The following is an 18,048-nucleotide window of genomic DNA, read 5'->3' as shown; positions in this document are numbered from 1 at the left end:
CGGAAATGAACAGGACATAGGAGGCGGGAGTTGAAGGATGCGTTCAGGGACTTTAGGAAAACTCTATTAACTCCACTAACTAACTCTACAGCAAAATGCTTACAATAGGTCTGTTCTTGTTCGCGACAATGATCTGCTTTTTTGTCTGTAGTTTATATCAGACATATTATTAGGATTCACAGTAGATCTGGTCTCTATGATGCTCTTGTCTCTCCTCTAACAAAAAAGAAAACAAAAACATTAAAGGAAATAATCTATTCCCATGGAACGGGAAGGCATCACAACATTTCTGTTGATAAAGTTTTTACAAAGCCGTGACGTCATTTATTCCGCGTTGGCCTGGACGTGGCACCGAGAGGAGCTGCGCCCTCAGTCCGCTCGCTGCGCCTCTTCACCCGGCTTCACTCCGGCATCCAAACTCCACCTCTCCCACCGGCTCCCACCCCGCAATTGCTCCCGGGCTGACCGCCTCTTCGTTCCGCCTGGTGTTGACCCTCCGCCGTCAGTGAAGATGGGTCTGACCATCTCGTCTCTGTTCTCTAAGCTGTTCGGGAAGAAGCAGATGAGGATCCTGATGGGTGAGCTAAGCTAAACTAGCCCCGAGCTCACGGGAAACGGACCGGGAGAGACCCGGAGGCAGGCTCCGCAGACTGCCCCGGTCACCCAGCGGCGATTATATCTGATCCGGTCCGACGAGTTTAACTCTGTTCTGTGATCAAAATGTTCAGTTTTATCCTCGGTAGGAAGAGAGAGTGTGAAAACCTAAAGCTAGCGGAGTTAGCCCATAAGCTAACGATCGACATAACGGTTCTGTGCTGGTTGATTGTTTATACGTCTATGATTTATTATATATTTGTCTGTTAACTTTTATTTTATTATCATGAGTTATTATATTTTGATTTGAATTTTAATCGGTTAACTGTTTGTCAGTCAACAGTTTCTTTTTTAAAGATTACCTTTACTTTTTATTTGAATTTTAATCAGTTAAGTGTTTATATGTCAGCGGTCCGTCAGTCAACTGTTTGAATAATTCACTTATATTAAAGTTACTCTCCCAGAAATTTAAAAAATCTTTAAAATATATTTCCCATAAAATGTATAATTTCTTCACAGGGAATAAACCATTACACGAAAGCAAGATCATTACTCCTCATTTCCACTAAATTCCAAGCTGAACTTGCCCAAATCGATCACACCAAAGTTAATATGTTTACAAACAAACTGTGTTTTGGTTTTGCTACCTGACATCATGTTTGGATGATGATGGGTTTCTGGGATATGAAAGATGGTCCTGCGGAGGCTCCAGCGAAAAATATCAAAACAAGCCAGACTTTCTCAAAGAAAAAAGTGTTCAGGCCACGGGAATAGTCTTAAATGTTGTGAAAATGATTGTTGATCGTGTTTTCCATTGCGACGCGAGATTGTGTGTACTTGCTTCGGGAATCTTTTGGGCTTTTCCGTGACGCTGAGACGTTAACAGACCCGGGGATCGATCTCAAAATATAAATACTGGAAATCTGTTTGTGTGGGTGTAATGGCGAATTTCCTTCAGAAAGGTATTGACAATGTATTAAGAGATGTACGTCAACAACTAAAACTGGTTCCTAATTTTTCATTTTTTCTGTGTGGATTCTGGTAGAGTAACTTAATGTTTTGTTTTCTGTGACATTTATTTATCTCTTGAAATAAAATATTTTTTTGTACGACTGTGGGGTGTTTATCATGTCATTGTATTTTTCTAACTCGGGTCTACTCTGGTTCCAGTTGGTCTGGACGCGGCTGGAAAAACAACAATTCTGTACAAGCTGAAGCTGGGAGAAGTGGTCACCACCATCCCCACCATCGGTCTGTGCTCTGAGCGTCACTCCTGGTTTGACCTCCAACTTTTATAAAAAAAAAAAAAAAATGTGAAAAACTAAAAAAATGTGTTACAGGTTTTAACGTCGAGACGGTCGAGTACAAGAACATCTGCTTCACAGTTTGGGACGTGGGCGGTCAGGACAAGATCCGACCTCTGTGGAGACACTACTTCCAGAACACTCAGGTACAGACCCACAACCTGAAATGCGCGATGAGGCGTTCAGGTGCAGAGCTGAGGGCGGGTCAGTAACGTTCTGTGTTTCCCAGGGTCTGATCTTCGTGGTGGACAGTAACGACAAAGAGAGAATCGCCGAGTCGGCAGAAGAGCTTTTCAAGATGGTGAGTCGCCGTCCTTATCGTCACTGCCGTCGTTCTTGGACTTTGTTGGCGCGGGTTTGTAGAAACTGATGTCGGCGGTCCTCTCTCCGCAGATCCAAGAGGACGAATTAAAGGAGGCGGTTCTCCTGGTGTTTGCTAACAAACAGGATCTTCCGAACGCCATGAACGTCAGCGAACTCACCGACAAACTGGGTCTCCACAACCTGCGCAACAGAACTGTGAGTCCCTAATCGTGACCTTTGACCTCCATCACCACCACCAATAGGATGGGAAAAGTAATTCCAGTGGTCTGACTGCACTTTTGAATGAAAGAATAAATAAATGAACTCCCGGATCTGTCAGTGAAATTTTAGGCCGTTTACACAACAACGTCTCAAATGAAAACTTGCTTCATTTAGTTGCGGATTTCTGTATTTAAAAGAAAGTTTGGTCCCTGTAACTGTTACCTTTTTCACTTAAACAGACAAATGACCTTATTTAGTAACTTTACTGATTCTTTCAAACTCGCAATGACTTTGATCAGACGACATGAAACGGTGTCTGAAGTGTTCCGATACTGACACGTCGACACGTCGAAGCTCTTTTCCTTCGAGCAGAATCTGAGGCTCCGTTTACGTCAACATTTCAAGTGAAAACGCATCGTTTTTGTTTCAGTCAAGTTTTGCTTCACACAGCAATGTTTTGGAAACTTTATTTGTTTACATAGAAACAACAGGGCCTTAACACCGCGACAGGTTTTGGTCTGATCTGACCGTCTCCCTTCACCGTTTGTGTTTCAGTGGCACGTCCAGGCCACCTGTGCCACTCAGGGTACGGGTCTGTACGAGGGTCTCGACTGGCTGTCCAACGAGTTGTCCAAGCAATAGACCCCCCCTCCCCCCCGGAGCAGAACCAGGAAGCAGCAGAGACGTCGGCGAGGAAGACGAGGAGTACACGGACTGTTTCAGTTTTTTTTTTTGTTTTTTTTTTAAATTATAAACTTGTCGTTTAGGAGGAAGTGATGTCATGGACTCTGAGCTCAACTTCATTTCTCATCATCCTCTTTTGTCTTTTTTTTCTTCCTTTTTTTAAACAGCATGTTTTAACCAAGTTAAGGAAGGGCGGGGATTATAGCGACAGTCATCACCTGGGGAAGGGGGCGGGGCTTATGACAGGCAGGGGTTTCCTGTTTGTGAGATGACTCATTCCAACCGAGATTGAAGGCTTCGTCATTCCTTCGTAATGTGAAGAAGAATCGGGGCGACTGATGATGCAATAAAGGTTTTTTTTCTTCTCAATGTCCGTAAGATTTATTCTACACTTTCTTGGTTCAACTAGAAAAGCATTACAAATGTATGAGTTGCTTTTGAGGTCAGATTTGAGTAATTCAGGTAAAACGGGTCACACTTCAGATGAGACATTTGAGTGCAGTCGGAAAAAACCAGATCCTTCCAGGATGAAACAACCAGTTTTTAAATTGATTTATTTTACACAACTCTAAAAACAAATGCAACACAAACTGATGAACTGCAGCTCTTCATCTTCATCGTCGTGTCCTCAGACACTGACCGGCTCCTGTTGGTTGTGATGACGTTTGACCACAAATACTTTCTGACCGGATACTGTCACTGTGTACACGAAGTCCTCCAAGATCACTGGGGGCAGTGAACGCACCACAGGTCAATACAGAAGTATTTAAAAACCTGTACACGTTTACCTGAACCCACCACCAGGTTCACGGATTAAAAATCCCAAAGTTAAATCTGATATAATGGCAAAATACTTTATAATAGGCATTTTGTGTATATATAATGGCAATGTTATCTGTAAACATCCATTTATTCAATCTAATGTATTTGATGTTTTAAACAGATTTTCATGAATTAAATGATTGAAACAAAGATCTGAAAAGAAATTCTGTAAAATTTGCAATAAAATCTGGGAAAAAAGAAAGTAATCCTGATGGTTAACCTGAACCTAAATCCAGACTTGCATCTGATTCAATTGTCAAGTTAACAGACTTAAACCGGATATATTTTTATATTTAAACCCTATGTAATTTAAAAGGTAAACTTTTTGTTAAGCTCCAGTTAAACCTTAAATCTGAACTTAAACCTAAAGCAGAGATCCAAGTCTGAATTTTCATTAAGGTTAAGTTTGATCCAAAACAACCAGAAGTTATAAATTGTCAAACCAGAATTAGACCTGAGGTATGTGTGTGTTTTTACCTGACATGCGTTTGAACGGCGGCTCAGCCGATCCCGACAACCTGAAGCGACTCGCTGTTCGAACCATCTGCATCATCACGCTCGCTGTGTGTTCATCGTTCTCCAGCTCACCTGCAGACTGCACAAAGGACAAAGGTCACAGTTAACCCCACGGCATCCAATGTTCATGAGGACGTTGCAGAAAGGAGCCACGGCTTTTGGATACGTTCAGAGTTCATTTTGAGAGGAGACAGGTGAAGTGATATGTGTATGAGTGTTAAATTAACTGAAATTTGAATGGAGTCTGGTGCATGCGTTTGTCTGCCTTTGGCTGAGTCTCATAACAAACACATCACAGCACCAGACTCCATTCAGAAATTAGGCGTTTTAATCCCAGAAGAAATGTACTAAGAAATCCGAGATATTTAAACATGATATAAGAGACGGGAATGTGGAGCGACACTCACGGCCAAGACTCCGTCCTCACTGATAACCAGGTACCCGAGCTGGTCCGGGATCCGGTCCAGACCCGCAGTCAGCGCGGCGGTGGTCTGAAACAACAGCAAGCTCACAGTCACAGGAGGGTCACCTGAATGTCTCACGGCGCATTTAAACTCTGAAATCATAAAAAGAAAAAATGTAAAAGTCTCACTCACCATCCTGACTCCCCCGCTTCTTCTAATCTGTTTTTAATCTCCCGAAGTTTTCAACACCAGCTGCAGCAACTTCCGCTTTACATTGTCATGTGACTGATGATGCTTTTAAGGATCCTTGGAAATTATATCAAAACCTTAAGTGGCCAGTGAAAACTCCCGGGGAAGAAAAAACACATTTTACTTACTTAATTTGTTTGGAGTGAAATGCAAATAAGCTGAAATGATAAAAACAGCTTCAGCGGAAAATGAAAAGTGTTCACGAGAAACCATAACAATTGAAGACAATGTAAAGCAAGTTTCTTTCTGTAGCACCATTCACACACAAGAGAATTCAGTGTTTCACAGGGACATAAAGGAAATACATGAAAACAAGGGAAACAGTTGGTAAAATCTGAAAGTATTATAAGTGCTGATGGAAAAGAAGTGAGTGCGTCAACAATTGGAAGCCTTACTATAGCCTTACCTCCATTTTTTTTTTTTTATCAAAATGTACCATTTTCACATTTTTCATCATTTGGGGGTCTTATAATAAAAGTCAGACCACCATTAAAAAATTGTTTTTATTTCTTTTTACCATTTGAAGGTTTTACTATACCCTTAGCATTGTTTATAATTGAAATCCAAAATTTGTTTTCAAACGTTACCATTTTCACCATTTGGAGGTCTTACCATCATTATTCATCAAACCCACCATTTATTTTATTTTTTTTAAATTAATTTTCACCATTTTCATCATTTGGAGGTCATATAGCCTTACCATCATTTTTAATCAAGAGCAATAATGTTTTCAATTTTTACCATTCAGAGGGTTTACCATCATCTATATTCGAAATCCATAGTTTTTTTTAATTTTCATAATTTGGAGGTCTTATTATAGCCGACCACCTGGAGTCATGCAATAATACACACGTCACAATGCAGAGTGATACATCCCAGGTATCGAACCTGCACAGCTAGAATTTGAACCTGTTCAGGCTGTTCTTCAAATTTGATTAAAAAAATAAATAAAAAAAATGTTCAAGATTTTGGTTTTATTGACTTTGCTGTTGAGTTGCTGGCTTTTAACCAAACAAATAATATACGTTTCTTTGTATAAGTCTAATCCTTCTAACCTCATAAATTACATTATATCATTCTGTATTACATAAAAGGCCGCATTTATTTCATAAATTTGAAACTACAATCCAGCAACAAATGACTTACAGAATCGCTTTATATGAAAAAAAAAACTTACAGGGATTTTTATTTAACTTGTTGATTGTATCACGATTATTTACAAAGTTTTAGTATTAAGATAGATAGATAGATAGATAGATAGATAGATAGATAGATAGATAGATAGTTGACTTTCCCATTCATAGCGAGCACTTGAACGGAGCACACGCCGCACGTCAAAATCGAAACGGAAGTGCCAGTCACCTGACGTCGTCACGTGACCCTCCGTCTCTGCAGCAGCCGTCATCGTCAGCTGATAGAAGCCTCCCGTTTATTTCTCCGGTAAACAACACCTGAACGCGTGATGGCGGGCCGCGGGAAACTGATCGCCGTGATCGGAGACGAGGACACGTGCACCGGATTCTTGCTCGGCGGCATCGGCGAGCTGAACAAGAACCGGAAGCCGAACTTCCTGGTGGTGGAGAAGGACACGAGCATCACGGAGATCGAGGAGACGTTCAAGTGAGAGCAGCCCGCCAGAGTCTGTTCAGAAAACGGCCCCTTTAACGAGTCCGGCGTCGTTTCATTCTGCGACCCTGCGACTAGAAAAACACCCAAATACTCTCATATGAACCGCCGAATAAAAATATTAACGGCGCCGAAAAGAACAGAAAGCGACAAAACAACATGAAATAATCATTCAGTAAGCAACGCAGTCAGTGATATGTATCAATTCATCCGGGTGTTATTTTACATCAAATGTGTATGGAGTCTTGTCAGGAGGGTTTGGGCCCTGTCACATCGTGTTTTCGGTTATTTCGTGTTTTTTGGACGTTTTGACACCTTTTAAATGTTTTATTTATCAAAAGAAAGAGTCGCTGTTGATAGAAAAATAGCAATTTAACAGAAACTAGTAAAGATTTTCAGTGCTCTGAATCACATTAAGTGTACAAAATGTCAAGCAGCTTAAAAACATGCATGGAAATAAAGTAAATGAACAATAAACAACAAATAATCAGGTGAGAAAACTATTAAAGATCAACTAAACGGGGACAAGACATTATTGCTCATGTTACAGGAAAAGTAAATCAAAATCAGTAAACTAAATCTACATTTTAAATATTGTGAAGCTTTGTTCTGTGAATATGTGAATAAAATGTCAAATTATTTCTGTTCAGTGGCAAAAAAAATTCACAACAAAGTGACATTTGCGGTTCTTCACATGTTCCGTGACTCACCGACTGCATCTGAATGTCTTCACGGTTTATTTACAGAACATTTCCAGTCAGTTAAAACCAAGGAAAGGAAATTTATACAAGAATACACAATAAACTCGGATGTGAATGTACACAGCTGTTTTCTGTGTGTGCAGTAGTAGTGTGGAGTGCATCCGGGGATCAGTGCAGACTAAAGTGTGCTGCAAGAGATGGTGAGTGTCAGGAAACCAATTTTAAAAAGTCGTTCTCCAATCTCTGCAGGAGCTTCCTGGCGCGTAACGACATCGGCATCATCCTGATCAACCAGTTTATCGCGGAGATGATTCGCCACGCCATCGACGCCCACATGGAGTCCATCCCAGCGGTGTTGGAGATCCCGTCCAAAGAACATCCGTACGACGCCTCCAAGGACTCCATCCTGCGCCGCGCCAAGGGCATGTTCTCCGCCGAAGACTTCCGATAAACCGCCGCTTAACAAGTGTCGGGATCCTCCATGTTTACCCGCTCCGGCCCGAGATGGAGCGTTTGTTTCGTAAACCTGCAGACAAGCGGTTTCATTCCTCGCAGCTCCAACATGCCACACGCTGTCAATTCCTTTGTGTTGTGTTTGTTTCAGATGTTGTAATTTATCAGATGTTATCTTAAATAAAAGGCTTGACGTTGTTGTGAAATTTGTTGTCGTTTGAGTCTCGGTCCAGGTCACTGTGGTCAGTTCCTGAGTCAAACTTTAGTCACGGGAATCAATCACATGAAACCATCCATCCATCTTCTATCTCGCTTATCCTGTTCAGGGTCGCGGGGTGCTGGAGCCGATCACGGCGTACTGTGAGCGAGGGAGCATGAACCCAATCAGAGAAAAAATAAGCGCTCAAAAGAAAGTTGGAGACGCTAAAGACCGGACTAAACAACCAATTGAAAACAACCAAATCTAACAAAACTAGACTGAAATGGAAAAAAATACATAACTTGGAAAAATCGTCCAAAACCATTGGTACACCAGTTGGAAATATAATCGCAAGACAAAAGGGGTCCAAAACAAAAAGAAAACTCCTTTAAAATGAAGCTGAAAACATCAAAAAATTATCTCGCAGACAGTCAGGAATAAAACACCTGAAGACAGGAACCACCCAGAAAAGTCTGAAACTGTCAAAAATCCAAATGTAGAACCAGCTTGTAAATAAATTCAGAAACCTGTTCGATCTCTGGAACCCTATGAAGTTTGTTTCAATGCTTATATGTATTCGTGTTCGCCACAAAAACCTCCAGTCCTGTCAAACTTAGACCCCAACCGAATCCCGAACCCCTGCTTGCCACTGTCCCATACCGTCACTCCCTTGCCCGACACGCGACCCTTTGAACCCGCGGCCCAGCTCCGTGGACAACACGCCATAGCAGCCACCAGTCAAGGTCCTGTTATCCGACGTTATCCTGTTATCCGATATGCAACAGGGAACCGCTGAGTCCGTTCAGACGCTCCCAAACAAGTCCTGAAATAAGGATTTTCATGATAATTAGATGTGGAATTGAACTCCTGAAGTCCGACTCTGTGAAAAACAACACCTCATGAGGAGTCCAACATGGAGTCACAACAGAGCGTTGTCACGGTAACGGCGCATTTCCACTCCATTCTATTCCCGCGGGGTTTTCCATCAGGAGAACTTTGGATGTTTTGTTTGGCTGGAACCTTGCTCTTGTTTCCCATGATGCTCGGGGCTGGCAGCCGAGCGTGGGACAAGGTCGGCGCCGTGAGTAAATATTGACTCGACACTGAGGAGGCTCATCAGTCCTCCGGCGACCTTCAGCCGACCTTCGGCTGAGGATGCGCCGATGCACAAAAAGCAGGAGGGCAGTGGAGGAGCGGGCACACGGAGACGCTCCCGAGTGAGGAGAGGATGAAGTCTGCACTGTCTGTCGCCGTGATGATGATGATGATGACGACGACGATGATTGTGGTGGTTTGTGTGTCCGCTGCTCCTCTTCCTCGCTCCAGGTGAGACGACGACCTCAGTCAGAACTCGTCGGTGTGCCTCGTTCCCATTCTGAAGTTTTTGGTTTGTTCCTGCAGACGGAACGAGACGAGCGCGGCCACGTTCCACCGTCCGACGGACAAAGACAAAAACCCGTCCAGGAGGTGAGTCCTGAGTCCTGCTCAACGCATTATGTTCCGCTGTGAACACAGACTGTCCACAGGTAGTGGTTTTAACAGATGTTCCCCAGACGATGGGATATATTAACGTTTTACTCTCTGTCGAATTTTTTACCAGAACAGAACCAGTGATCCTCAGTGACGCCGTGTTGGAGAGCAACGCCACGAACAACACGGTAACCAAGGCGACGCACAGCAAGACGGACGACACGCTGAACAAGACGAACAACACCGTGGAAGAAGCGACAAACGTCCCGATAAACAACGTGACCTTGGACGCCACAAAGGACACGATAAACGTCACCATTAACAAAAAGACGTACGACGCCACGGACGACACGATGTTCGACGCCACGAACGACACGAGAAACGACACAGTAAAGGGCTCCATGTTCGACACCGCAAACGGCACGCTGTACGACAGAAGGAAGGAGCTGTCGAACGACACCACGGCTGACCGCAACATGACGGCCAGAACTCCTTTCATGTGAGTAAAGTAGGTGGTGGCGTGTTCTGTGGTGTCGAAGTCTCTGTGGTCATGAGCTTTACACTGGTGTGTGTGTGTGTGTGTGTGTGTGTGTGTGTGTGTGTGTGTGTGTGTGTGTGTGTGTGTGTGTGTGTGTGTGTGTGTGTGTGTGTGTGTGTGTGTGTGTGTGTTTCAGGTTTGTTTTGCCAGTGGAAACAACGTAAGACTTTTATTTGTTACATGCCAATATTGAGCAGATGTTTACCAGTTCACACTCATCTGACACCACCTCTCTCTCTCTCTCTCTCTCTCTCTCTCTCTCTCTCTCTCTCTCTCTCTCTCTCTCTCTCTCTCACTCTCTCAGGAAATCCTTTGAAGAGTAGGTGTCACTGAGGGAGGCAGTGGGCGGAGCAAAGAATTCACTCACCATTCAGATCAGAAGTTATTCAGTTTATCAGTGTATTTTTTTTGCGCAGGGCTACATAAAATAGAAAAGAATAAATACATTTTGTTATTATTTGAGACAAAAGTTTTTATCTGGCAGTTCAAAATAAATGCAGAGTAAAATAAAACTTTATAATCTCATCACAAGATAGAAAACGGCTTACCTCATCTCCATCAATCTCTATTCTACCTACATTTGTCCCTCACCCACCTCGCCTAATGGAACTATTCCCATCTCACCTGTTTGACCTGTACCTGTCTCACCTGTCTCTCCTGTCTCACCTGTCTCCCTCTCAGTAATTACAGAGTCATTGTCCACTGCGTCCTGCCCACCTGCCTGACGGCCAATCTGGGCTCGTCTCTGCAGAAAGGAGACGAGAAGGCCGGCAGCGCCACGACAGACCCGTTTGGGGTCGGAAAGAAGTGAGATAGATAGTGGTCCTCGTCATCCTCGTCATCCTCGTCATCCTCGTCATCCTCGTCATCCTCATCATCCTCGTCATCCTCATCCCCATCATCCTCATCATCCTCATCATCCTCACCATCCTCACCATCCTCACCATCCTCATCATCACGGTGGCTGTGTGTAGAAGCCAAAAAAGAAAATAAACATTTTGTATTTTGAGAATAACGTTAACATTGTTTTCACTTGTTGATGCTGATGTCTGACAGCAGGTGGCGCTGTCCCGCCGTGTAATGGGTGTAAAGGTGTGATTTCACTGTTTTTCAAATGACACAATGGGTGTAACAGGTGAACTGCATTACCCACAATCCTTGGCTGCTGTTTAAAAAAAATTATAATTTCCACATTAAGTTGAATACATTTCTTCTCGAGATCAAACTGAACACTTTATGTTCACATTTGAAGTTTCGTTCTGTCTTTCTTTCTTTCTTTTTTTACACTAAATTTGGAGGTGATTATGAAAACTGTAATAACACTGATAGACCAGCAGAGGTCAGCAAAGTGACTGAAAGCAAACAGTGAACTTGTCATGAATAAACTGGATTCTTTTTTTTTACTGTTTATGAGGTTTATTTCCTTTTTATACGGATCTTGACTTCCGTTCTTGATTTTTCCAAATCCCGTTGTTTCACTAAACTTCAATTTAATACATGTAGCACCAGATACAACACTTAATTCACATTCTCCCATCAAAAGTGTAATTTTTGTCTCTTTCCACCAAATATAATTTATTTTTGTAGGTTTGCTGTGTTTCATACATTCATGACATTCTAAGACGACATTTAGAATTAAGTTCGCTGCTTTAGCCTTTGAAGCCATTTTGGGGCCATTTCAAGTGGTTTTAGCATTTTTAGCCAACTTTACCTGATCGGTTGGTTGTTTTAGCCATTTTGACGTTTGACCATTTTGTTTCAGTCGTGTTAATAAATTTTAGCCATCTTATCCCTTTGACCTCTTTTTGTTTGATAGGTTCAAACATTTTAGCCAATCCTCCTCCTAACACTACTTTTTCTACTTTAATAGCGATTTTTGCAGTTTTAGCTGTCTTTAACCATTTTAGCCAGAAGAGCCAGGCATGCAAACACATTGAAAATTAAAGCAGCGTTAAATAGGTCCTCGCACACCCAGGCTCGTCGGAATGTGTCGATCAGATGTGGACTCTCATGCTACATATATGTCAATTAGCGTGTATGCTATTTGCGTGTATTCAAATGTTTGCTTGTACGCTGATTAGCACGAGGCCAACACGTACGCTATTGAGTGCATGTGCTAATGAAAGGCTGATGGTCGTGGTTGTATGGCTGTGATGAGGGCCAGGCTGTGATGCAGCGTATGAAGTTTGAAGTCGATCTGATCACGTTCAGTCTATTTACATTGTACTTCCTGTTCCATGGGTGGTGCAGATATATGGAGAAGGCTCTGTCGCCCCAGGTTCAGTGTTTGCTTCTGAGCAGGAGGGAAAGATCTGGTTGATGTGTTTTTCCAAAGGTGGTTGCTGTCGACAACGAGGCTACGGATGTGAGGTGATGGCGAGCGGGTGGAGTTGTCAGTGTTTTCTGTGAGGGATTTGGGGCCGATGGTTATTATATCTAATTTGTCATAGTTCAGTTGTAGAAAGTTGTTTCTATTTCAGTGAGGCAGTTGGTCAGGGTGGAGCAGGTTGTTGAGGTGGGGGATTTGGTTGAGATGTAGAGCTGTACCTCGTCAGTGAGGCAGGGGAAGTGGAGACCGTGTTCACGTATGATATTGCCAAGAAGGGAGGATGTAGAGGATGAACAGGAGGGGGCCGAGCAGCGAACCCTGGGGGATGTCCAGCAGCAGAGGAGTGACGGAGGAGGTACAGTTATTGATGTTGATGAATAAATGTACCTCCTCCGTCACTCCTCTGCTGCCAGAGGTTCGGTGCAGCAGAGGAGTGACAGGAGGTAAAGTTAATGATGTTGATGAATTGACGTCTTTCTGAGAGATTCGACCTGAGCCAGGAGAGAGCGCCACCGGTGATATTGAGCGATGATTCCAGGCGGGAGAGGAGGGTGGAGTGGTTGATTGTGTCGAAGGCTGCAGCGAGGGCAAGCATGATGAGGACGTTGTTGGTGACAGTACTATGTTGTGAGAGGAAGCTCAGATTGAAATGGTTCGACCAGGGCATTGGAGGCGAGATGGGATTTGATTGGGGCAGCGACAAAATTGTAAACGGCAGCAGGCTTGAGGGGTTGTGGTACTGACCCAGAGCCGAGGGATGAATATATGATTGTGGTGATGAGTGGAGAGACGGAAGGCCGACGGGCCTTAATGAGGCCAGATGGGATGAGATCAAGGGTGAAGGTGGAGCCGCGCATTCCTGATGTGTATCTTGAAATAGTCATAGAAAAAGCTGATGGTAGGGGGGGTGGGGGGGGGAGTTCCATCGTACAGATGGTAGAATAGGAAAAATAGAAATAATAAAGGATAGAATAAAGAGAATAGGACAGAGTAGAAGGCTTCTGAGGCCCTTTTATCCAGACCCCCTGGTTAAAACTAAACAAAAGCCATTCAGTGTTACTATAACTTTAGATAATTTCTCTCTCAGTTGTTTTGAACAAAATATAATAACTTCTGTTTTATCAGAGCTCAGAAGTAGAAAATTACGGCTCATCCAAGCTTTTATTAAGTCTCTATTTTAACAAGTTTTATCAGAATCAACTGGTTTCGTAGATAAATTGATTTGTGAATCATCTGCATAGCAACAGAAGCTAATGGAGTCTTTCCTGATAATATTCCCTCCAGGAAGCATGTATAATATGAAGGGCAGCGGTCCTATAACAGAACCCTGTGGAACCCCATGTTTACTTTTACTCTGATCTGCAGAGTCATTAACATGAGCAAAATGGGATGTGTCTGATCAATATGATCGAAACCAGGTGAGTGCTGGACCTTCAATCCTGAGGAAATGTTCCCGTCCCTGTCGCAGGATGTTCTGATCAAAAGCATCGAACGCAGCACCGAGATCGTCGGGACAAGAACAGAGACGAGTCGTCTGTCTGAGGAGTGTTAGTAACTTTGAACATCGCTGACTTGCAACTTTTTCAAGCATTTTAGAAATAAATTGGGGTTGTTAAGAGTTTTGAGATCAGAACGAAGCTCTAAATGTAAGTGAAGAAATACATTTCCTGCTTCAGTTAAATATGGACTTTATTTATGTGGCGTTTATTTTAGAAGAAGCTTCATTCTAGTTTATACAAATCTTGGTCTTTTTTTTTTCAGAATAGTACTAAAGTTTGGAGTTGATATCAGACTGCTCGGACCAGAATCAGAACTGGTTTTTAGGACACAGAATTGATGTCCTTTTAGACTATTTGTAGTTTGTCTTTGGACTTTCCTAATCCCAGTGTGAACTGGATCAAAGACACCTTCAGTCTTCACATTCATTTGTTTTTATTCATTTATTTATTTCCCTCAGATTAGAGTCACACTAGATTCCTGACTACCTGGGCTCATCTTGGATTGGATGTTTGACTTGTTTCATGGTATTTCTGGAGTGGATTCAAAGATCATTCCATTAGGTGACGGTTGATGGTTCTGCCTGAAGGCAGCAGCTGTACCGGCAGCCGTGTGTCGGCTGATATTGATGAGAATAAAGTCGTTTTTCTAGCCGATGTACAGCTGTTACCTGTAAACTAAAGTTTCCTGAAACATTCTGAGTTCCCGGTTCCTCCACTTTCAGGCAATGAGAGGGAAGAGTGAGACATTCAGAGCGAATCGACGCTGAAACGAGACTGAAGATCGACACACAAACAGCAGGCCCCTTTAAACTGTTCAATCTGAAACGTCCGTCAGTCGATGGGTTTCGGGAGCTGGAGGAAGGCGGCTGGCGTGCTCGAGCGATGAAGAGCGGCAGAGATGATAACGAAGACGAGTTTGGGTGTCTCGTTCGGTCTCCTCTGACGTCTTTTCCCTCTCGCTGAAGCTGCTCTTTGTTCTCGCACTGTCTTAGTATAAATGGAAAGTCATGTGATCCGCGAATGTCCTCACACCTCCTCCAACACGCGGCCGAATTAATACATAAATCAGACAAGCGGGAGCTTAAACAGCAGCTTCCTCGTCTCCGCTGTCCGTCCGCCTCTCACAGAATCCTTCAAAGAGACAAAGAAACGAGGATAGTCAGAGTTTGAACAGCCGACACAAGCTGAACCTTTAAACCTTGAAACCGTTTCCTGCTTCTTATACTATCAAATAGTTCCTTCATAATGTCTTACACGGTATCATCCTGTGTACGTGTTTAATAACGTATCGTATTGGATCACATTGTAGCACAAGATGTATTTTAGTATCATGTATTTCATGTGTATCACAGTCTGTAACATAATTTTGTTCACTATATATTATTGTATGTTCTATCACCTGCTATATGATTAATTCTATCACATCGTCATCATAGAACATATTATAATGTATTGTGTACATTAACACATCTCGCATTATTCCACTGCAGGACTCCTTTATGAGCAAAAGAGACATTGTTTTTATGATTTATTTTCTTCTTCACCAAATCAAATTTACCTGGAGCCGCAAAACACATCTAACCTTTAAAATGAGGCTGACACAGCTTCTCAAGTTTAGTTTTAAAGCACGTACAAATCGTTTTTAGGAAGTTTCAATTACAATTTAGGGTGGCAAACATTTCATTACATTTTCAGCAGTTTCTGTACCTGATTTTAGCAGTTTCATCTTTCTTTTTCTGCATTATCCAGATAATATTGACAGAATAGAATAGAATAGAATAGAATAGAATAGAATACTTTATTAATCTTAGAGGTAAATTCCTATAAGCATTGCTCCACACAGAATAAATAGAAAGAAAGTTGAATATCAAATAAGAAATGAGACATAAGTAGTAATAAATATTAATATGAACAAGGTTTAACAGTGACAAATATAAGCACAGACTGGATGAAATTAACCAAAAAACACTATTTACAGGGAGGAGCTATAGAGTCTTATGGCCACAGGAACGACGTCGTAGCCATTTTGACCATTTTATCTCTTTTCTACCCAGTTTTGCTTGTTTATTTTAAAGCTGTTTTCCATTTAATAAATTCTAGTCATTTTAGAATTTTCCCCTCATTTTGGTTATTTTGCCTTTTCTTTAAAGTCTTTTTTTTTTTTTTTTTTTTGTGAAAATGACTCTGACGTGTAAATAAAATAAAAAATAAGATCAAATGTTTATTTCAGTATAATTTATTGAAAGCGTCAGGGAGTTGCTACAAAAGGTCCAAAGAGCCACAGGTTGAACACCCCTGATTTGTGTAGCGTATATCATGTATTACATGCTATCCTATATTGTTTCCTGTATATTGTCATGTGTTTCACCATGTGCACTAGTGTAACATGAATCAGTGACACTCGCCAACACCACATCTGTTTGTAGAACTGAGTTACCGTCACTAGCATAGCAGCCGTTAGCTCGTATCGAAGCTAACTGGGTAGGTCAGGTGGCAACATCACTGTGTGAAACACTGAGCCGGCAGCGTCTCCATGGCAACAGATTCTGATCTCATTTGATCTCCTCCACGAGGTGCCTCTCTCATCTGCTTTGTATGGGAAATTTTATAGCAGTTTTGTTTTTTTTTTAATTTGGAAACGATTAACTATTAATGTCTCAGAATCGAATCAATTGGTCCTTGGATGATGACAAATCATCTCATTGAGTGTTTTGGTGATCTTGGTGGCCTCTGTGGACTGCGTGGTCCTGGTGTACTCGGTTGTCTCATTGGGCTCAATGGTTTCTCATTGGGCTCTGCTCTACTTGGTCCTGGTGGATTCTAGTGTCCATGGCCTGAGTGGTCTGTTTGGTGCTGGTGGTCTGGGTGGTCTTTTTACTCTCTGTGGTTTTAATCGTTTTGGCCTGGTCGGTTTGAGTGGTCTTGGTGGACTCAGTGGTCTTGGATGATGGTCTCACTTCAGTCTGATCTCTGCCTGGCCAGAGTGGTCTGTGGTCTTTGTGGTCTCTGTTGGTCTCTGTGGACTCGGTGGTCTGGCTCTGGTGGGCCCTGCTGTGCGTGCTGGTTTATTTCAAGTGATTCATGCAGATGAGCTGCTGATCGCTGAGTTCGCGGTCGATTAGAAAACAAATGAAATGTGTGAGTGTGTCTGTGTGCGTCTCATTAACATGTGTTCATGTCTGCGGTGTAATTATAGATTCCATTAATAAAACGGACCCATCGCGTTCTTCTTTAGCAGTCGGACTTTGACTAAACTATTAGTCGGCGTAGCGAGGGTTTAATTTAAATTCCCCACATGCAGATGTGACATGAATAATGCAGCCGACATATGTTGCGCGGCAGCAGCAGCATGAATGAAGATAAAAGAGCATTTCTGCTGCTCCCTCTCACAAATGCTAATGGCGGGCGGCTCATTAACATGTCCGGCGTTCGCACTGCTCTCAGGGTCATTATGAAGCTCCGCGCACGCAGCAGCCACATGTTGGACAGCGTCACGCCAAACAGAGGGCACACCATCTTTTCACCACCGCCACTTCCACCGGCGGGAACACGCAGCTACAAACCCAACGATCCGCCTCCAGAAACTGCTTCAGACAATGGATTCATGCGGTAGACTTTATTAAAAACGATAAACTCCCTCAGACATTAGGTTACCCGAGAAAATGAACTGCCTCAGACAGTGGGATGCCCAAGACAACGGACTGTCTCAGACATAAAGTGTACTAAGGTAATGGTTGTGCCTTAAGCAATGGACTCCCTCTGGTAATAAGCTTCCCCCCTAAAAAAAAATTGACTGCCTCGGACACTAGTTGCTTCAAACAGTGGGATGTAATGGACAATAAATTGTCTCAGACAGTGGAATATCCGAGAAAATGAGTTATGTCAGACCTCAGAGCTGTCCCAGACATTCAACTGACTCAGACAGTGGGCTGTATTAGATCAATTAACAGTCAATAACAGTGAGTGGCCTCAAACAGTGGGATGTCCTAAGCAATGGAACAATGGACCTGGTCAGAAATGGTCCTTTAAGCGTCATCAGACAATAAACTACCCGACTGTTATACGGACAATGTGCTGCCTCAGACAGTGGTCTTACCAGAGAGTAGGAGCAACGAGATAATTTAGACAAATAGTT

The 18,048-nt window shown here is 42.7% G+C and overlaps 4 protein-coding genes across 4 annotated transcripts; 3 read left to right on the top strand and 1 right to left on the bottom strand.

Annotated features, from left to right (window-relative positions):
• The first annotated feature begins 1 nt into the window (after position 1).
• Positions 2-3,651, top strand: LOC308127484 (ADP-ribosylation factor 4). The gene is made up of 6 exons (XM_080492562.1): positions 2-578; positions 1,765-1,845; positions 1,935-2,044; positions 2,128-2,199; positions 2,292-2,417; positions 2,979-3,651. Exons 1-6 carry the CDS (start codon positions 263-265, stop codon positions 3,063-3,065), a joined length of 792 nt encoding a protein of 263 aa, XP_080348688.1. The 5' UTR covers positions 2-262; the 3' UTR covers positions 3,066-3,651.
• lamtor4 (late endosomal/lysosomal adaptor, MAPK and MTOR activator 4) lies at positions 3,648-5,136 on the bottom strand. Its single transcript, XM_080492563.1, has 4 exons — positions 5,042-5,136; positions 4,853-4,936; positions 4,407-4,524; positions 3,648-3,833 (listed from the first exon to the last, which is right to left on the bottom strand). The coding sequence occupies exons 1-4, from the start codon at positions 5,042-5,044 to the stop codon at positions 3,736-3,738; spliced, it is 303 nt and encodes a 100-aa protein (XP_080348689.1). The 5' UTR covers positions 5,045-5,136; the 3' UTR covers positions 3,648-3,735.
• Positions 5,137-6,462: 1,326 nt separating this feature from the next.
• On the top strand, positions 6,463-8,081 carry atp6v1f (ATPase H+ transporting V1 subunit F). Its single transcript, XM_080492213.1, has 2 exons — positions 6,463-6,718; positions 7,675-8,081. Exons 1-2 carry the CDS (start codon positions 6,561-6,563, stop codon positions 7,874-7,876), a joined length of 360 nt encoding a protein of 119 aa, XP_080348339.1. The 5' UTR covers positions 6,463-6,560; the 3' UTR covers positions 7,877-8,081.
• Positions 8,082-9,278: 1,197 nt separating this feature from the next.
• LOC308127093 (uncharacterized protein) lies at positions 9,279-11,492 on the top strand. Its single transcript, XM_080491871.1, has 4 exons — positions 9,279-9,403; positions 9,479-9,544; positions 9,678-10,046; positions 10,767-11,492. The coding sequence occupies exons 1-4, from the start codon at positions 9,306-9,308 to the stop codon at positions 10,894-10,896; spliced, it is 663 nt and encodes a 220-aa protein (XP_080347997.1). The 5' UTR covers positions 9,279-9,305; the 3' UTR covers positions 10,897-11,492.
• Positions 11,493-18,048: the final 6,556 nt, after the last annotated feature.

This window comes from Lipophrys pholis (assembly GCF_963383615.2).
Source record: "Lipophrys pholis genome assembly, chromosome: 22".
NCBI lineage: Eukaryota > Metazoa > Chordata > Actinopteri > Blenniiformes > Blenniidae > Lipophrys > Lipophrys pholis.
Note: the sequence above shows the minus strand (reverse complement) of the source record. Positions and strands in the feature narration are given on the sequence as shown.

What these genes read in the sequence shown, in the direction of transcription:
- atp6v1f (XM_080492213.1), top strand. Translation starts at nt 6,561, where the DNA reads ATGGCGGGCCGCGGGAAACTGATCGCCGTGATCGGAGACGAGGACACG. An exon ending in GAGATCGAGGAGACGTTCAA is followed by an intron (nt 6,719 to 7,674) that starts GTGAGAGCAGCC and finishes CAATCTCTGCAG; the next exon opens with GAGCTTCCTGGCGCGTAACG.
- LOC308127484 (XM_080492562.1), top strand. Translation starts at nt 263, where the DNA reads ATGGAACGGGAAGGCATCACAACATTTCTGTTGATAAAGTTTTTACAA. An exon ending in CAGAAGAGCTTTTCAAGATG is followed by an intron (nt 2,200 to 2,291) that starts GTGAGTCGCCGT and finishes CTCTCTCCGCAG; the next exon opens with ATCCAAGAGGACGAATTAAA. An exon ending in ACAACCTGCGCAACAGAACT is followed by an intron (nt 2,418 to 2,978) that starts GTGAGTCCCTAA and finishes TTTGTGTTTCAG; the next exon opens with TGGCACGTCCAGGCCACCTG.
- LOC308127093 (XM_080491871.1), top strand. Translation starts at nt 9,306, where the DNA reads ATGAAGTCTGCACTGTCTGTCGCCGTGATGATGATGATGATGACGACG. An exon ending in GCTCCTCTTCCTCGCTCCAG is followed by an intron (nt 9,404 to 9,478) that starts GTGAGACGACGA and finishes TTGTTCCTGCAG; the next exon opens with ACGGAACGAGACGAGCGCGG. An exon ending in ACGGCCAGAACTCCTTTCAT is followed by an intron (nt 10,047 to 10,766) that starts GTGAGTAAAGTA and finishes TCTCCCTCTCAG; the next exon opens with TAATTACAGAGTCATTGTCC.
- lamtor4 (XM_080492563.1), bottom strand. An exon ending in GTGAGGACGGAGTCTTGGCC is followed by an intron (nt 4,525 to 4,852) that starts GTGAGTGTCGCT and finishes TCCTTTGTGCAG; the next exon opens with TCTGCAGGTGAGCTGGAGAA. An exon ending in GCCGTTCAAACGCATGTCAG is followed by an intron (nt 3,834 to 4,406) that starts GTAAAAACACAC and finishes CACTGCCCCCAG; the next exon opens with TGATCTTGGAGGACTTCGTG.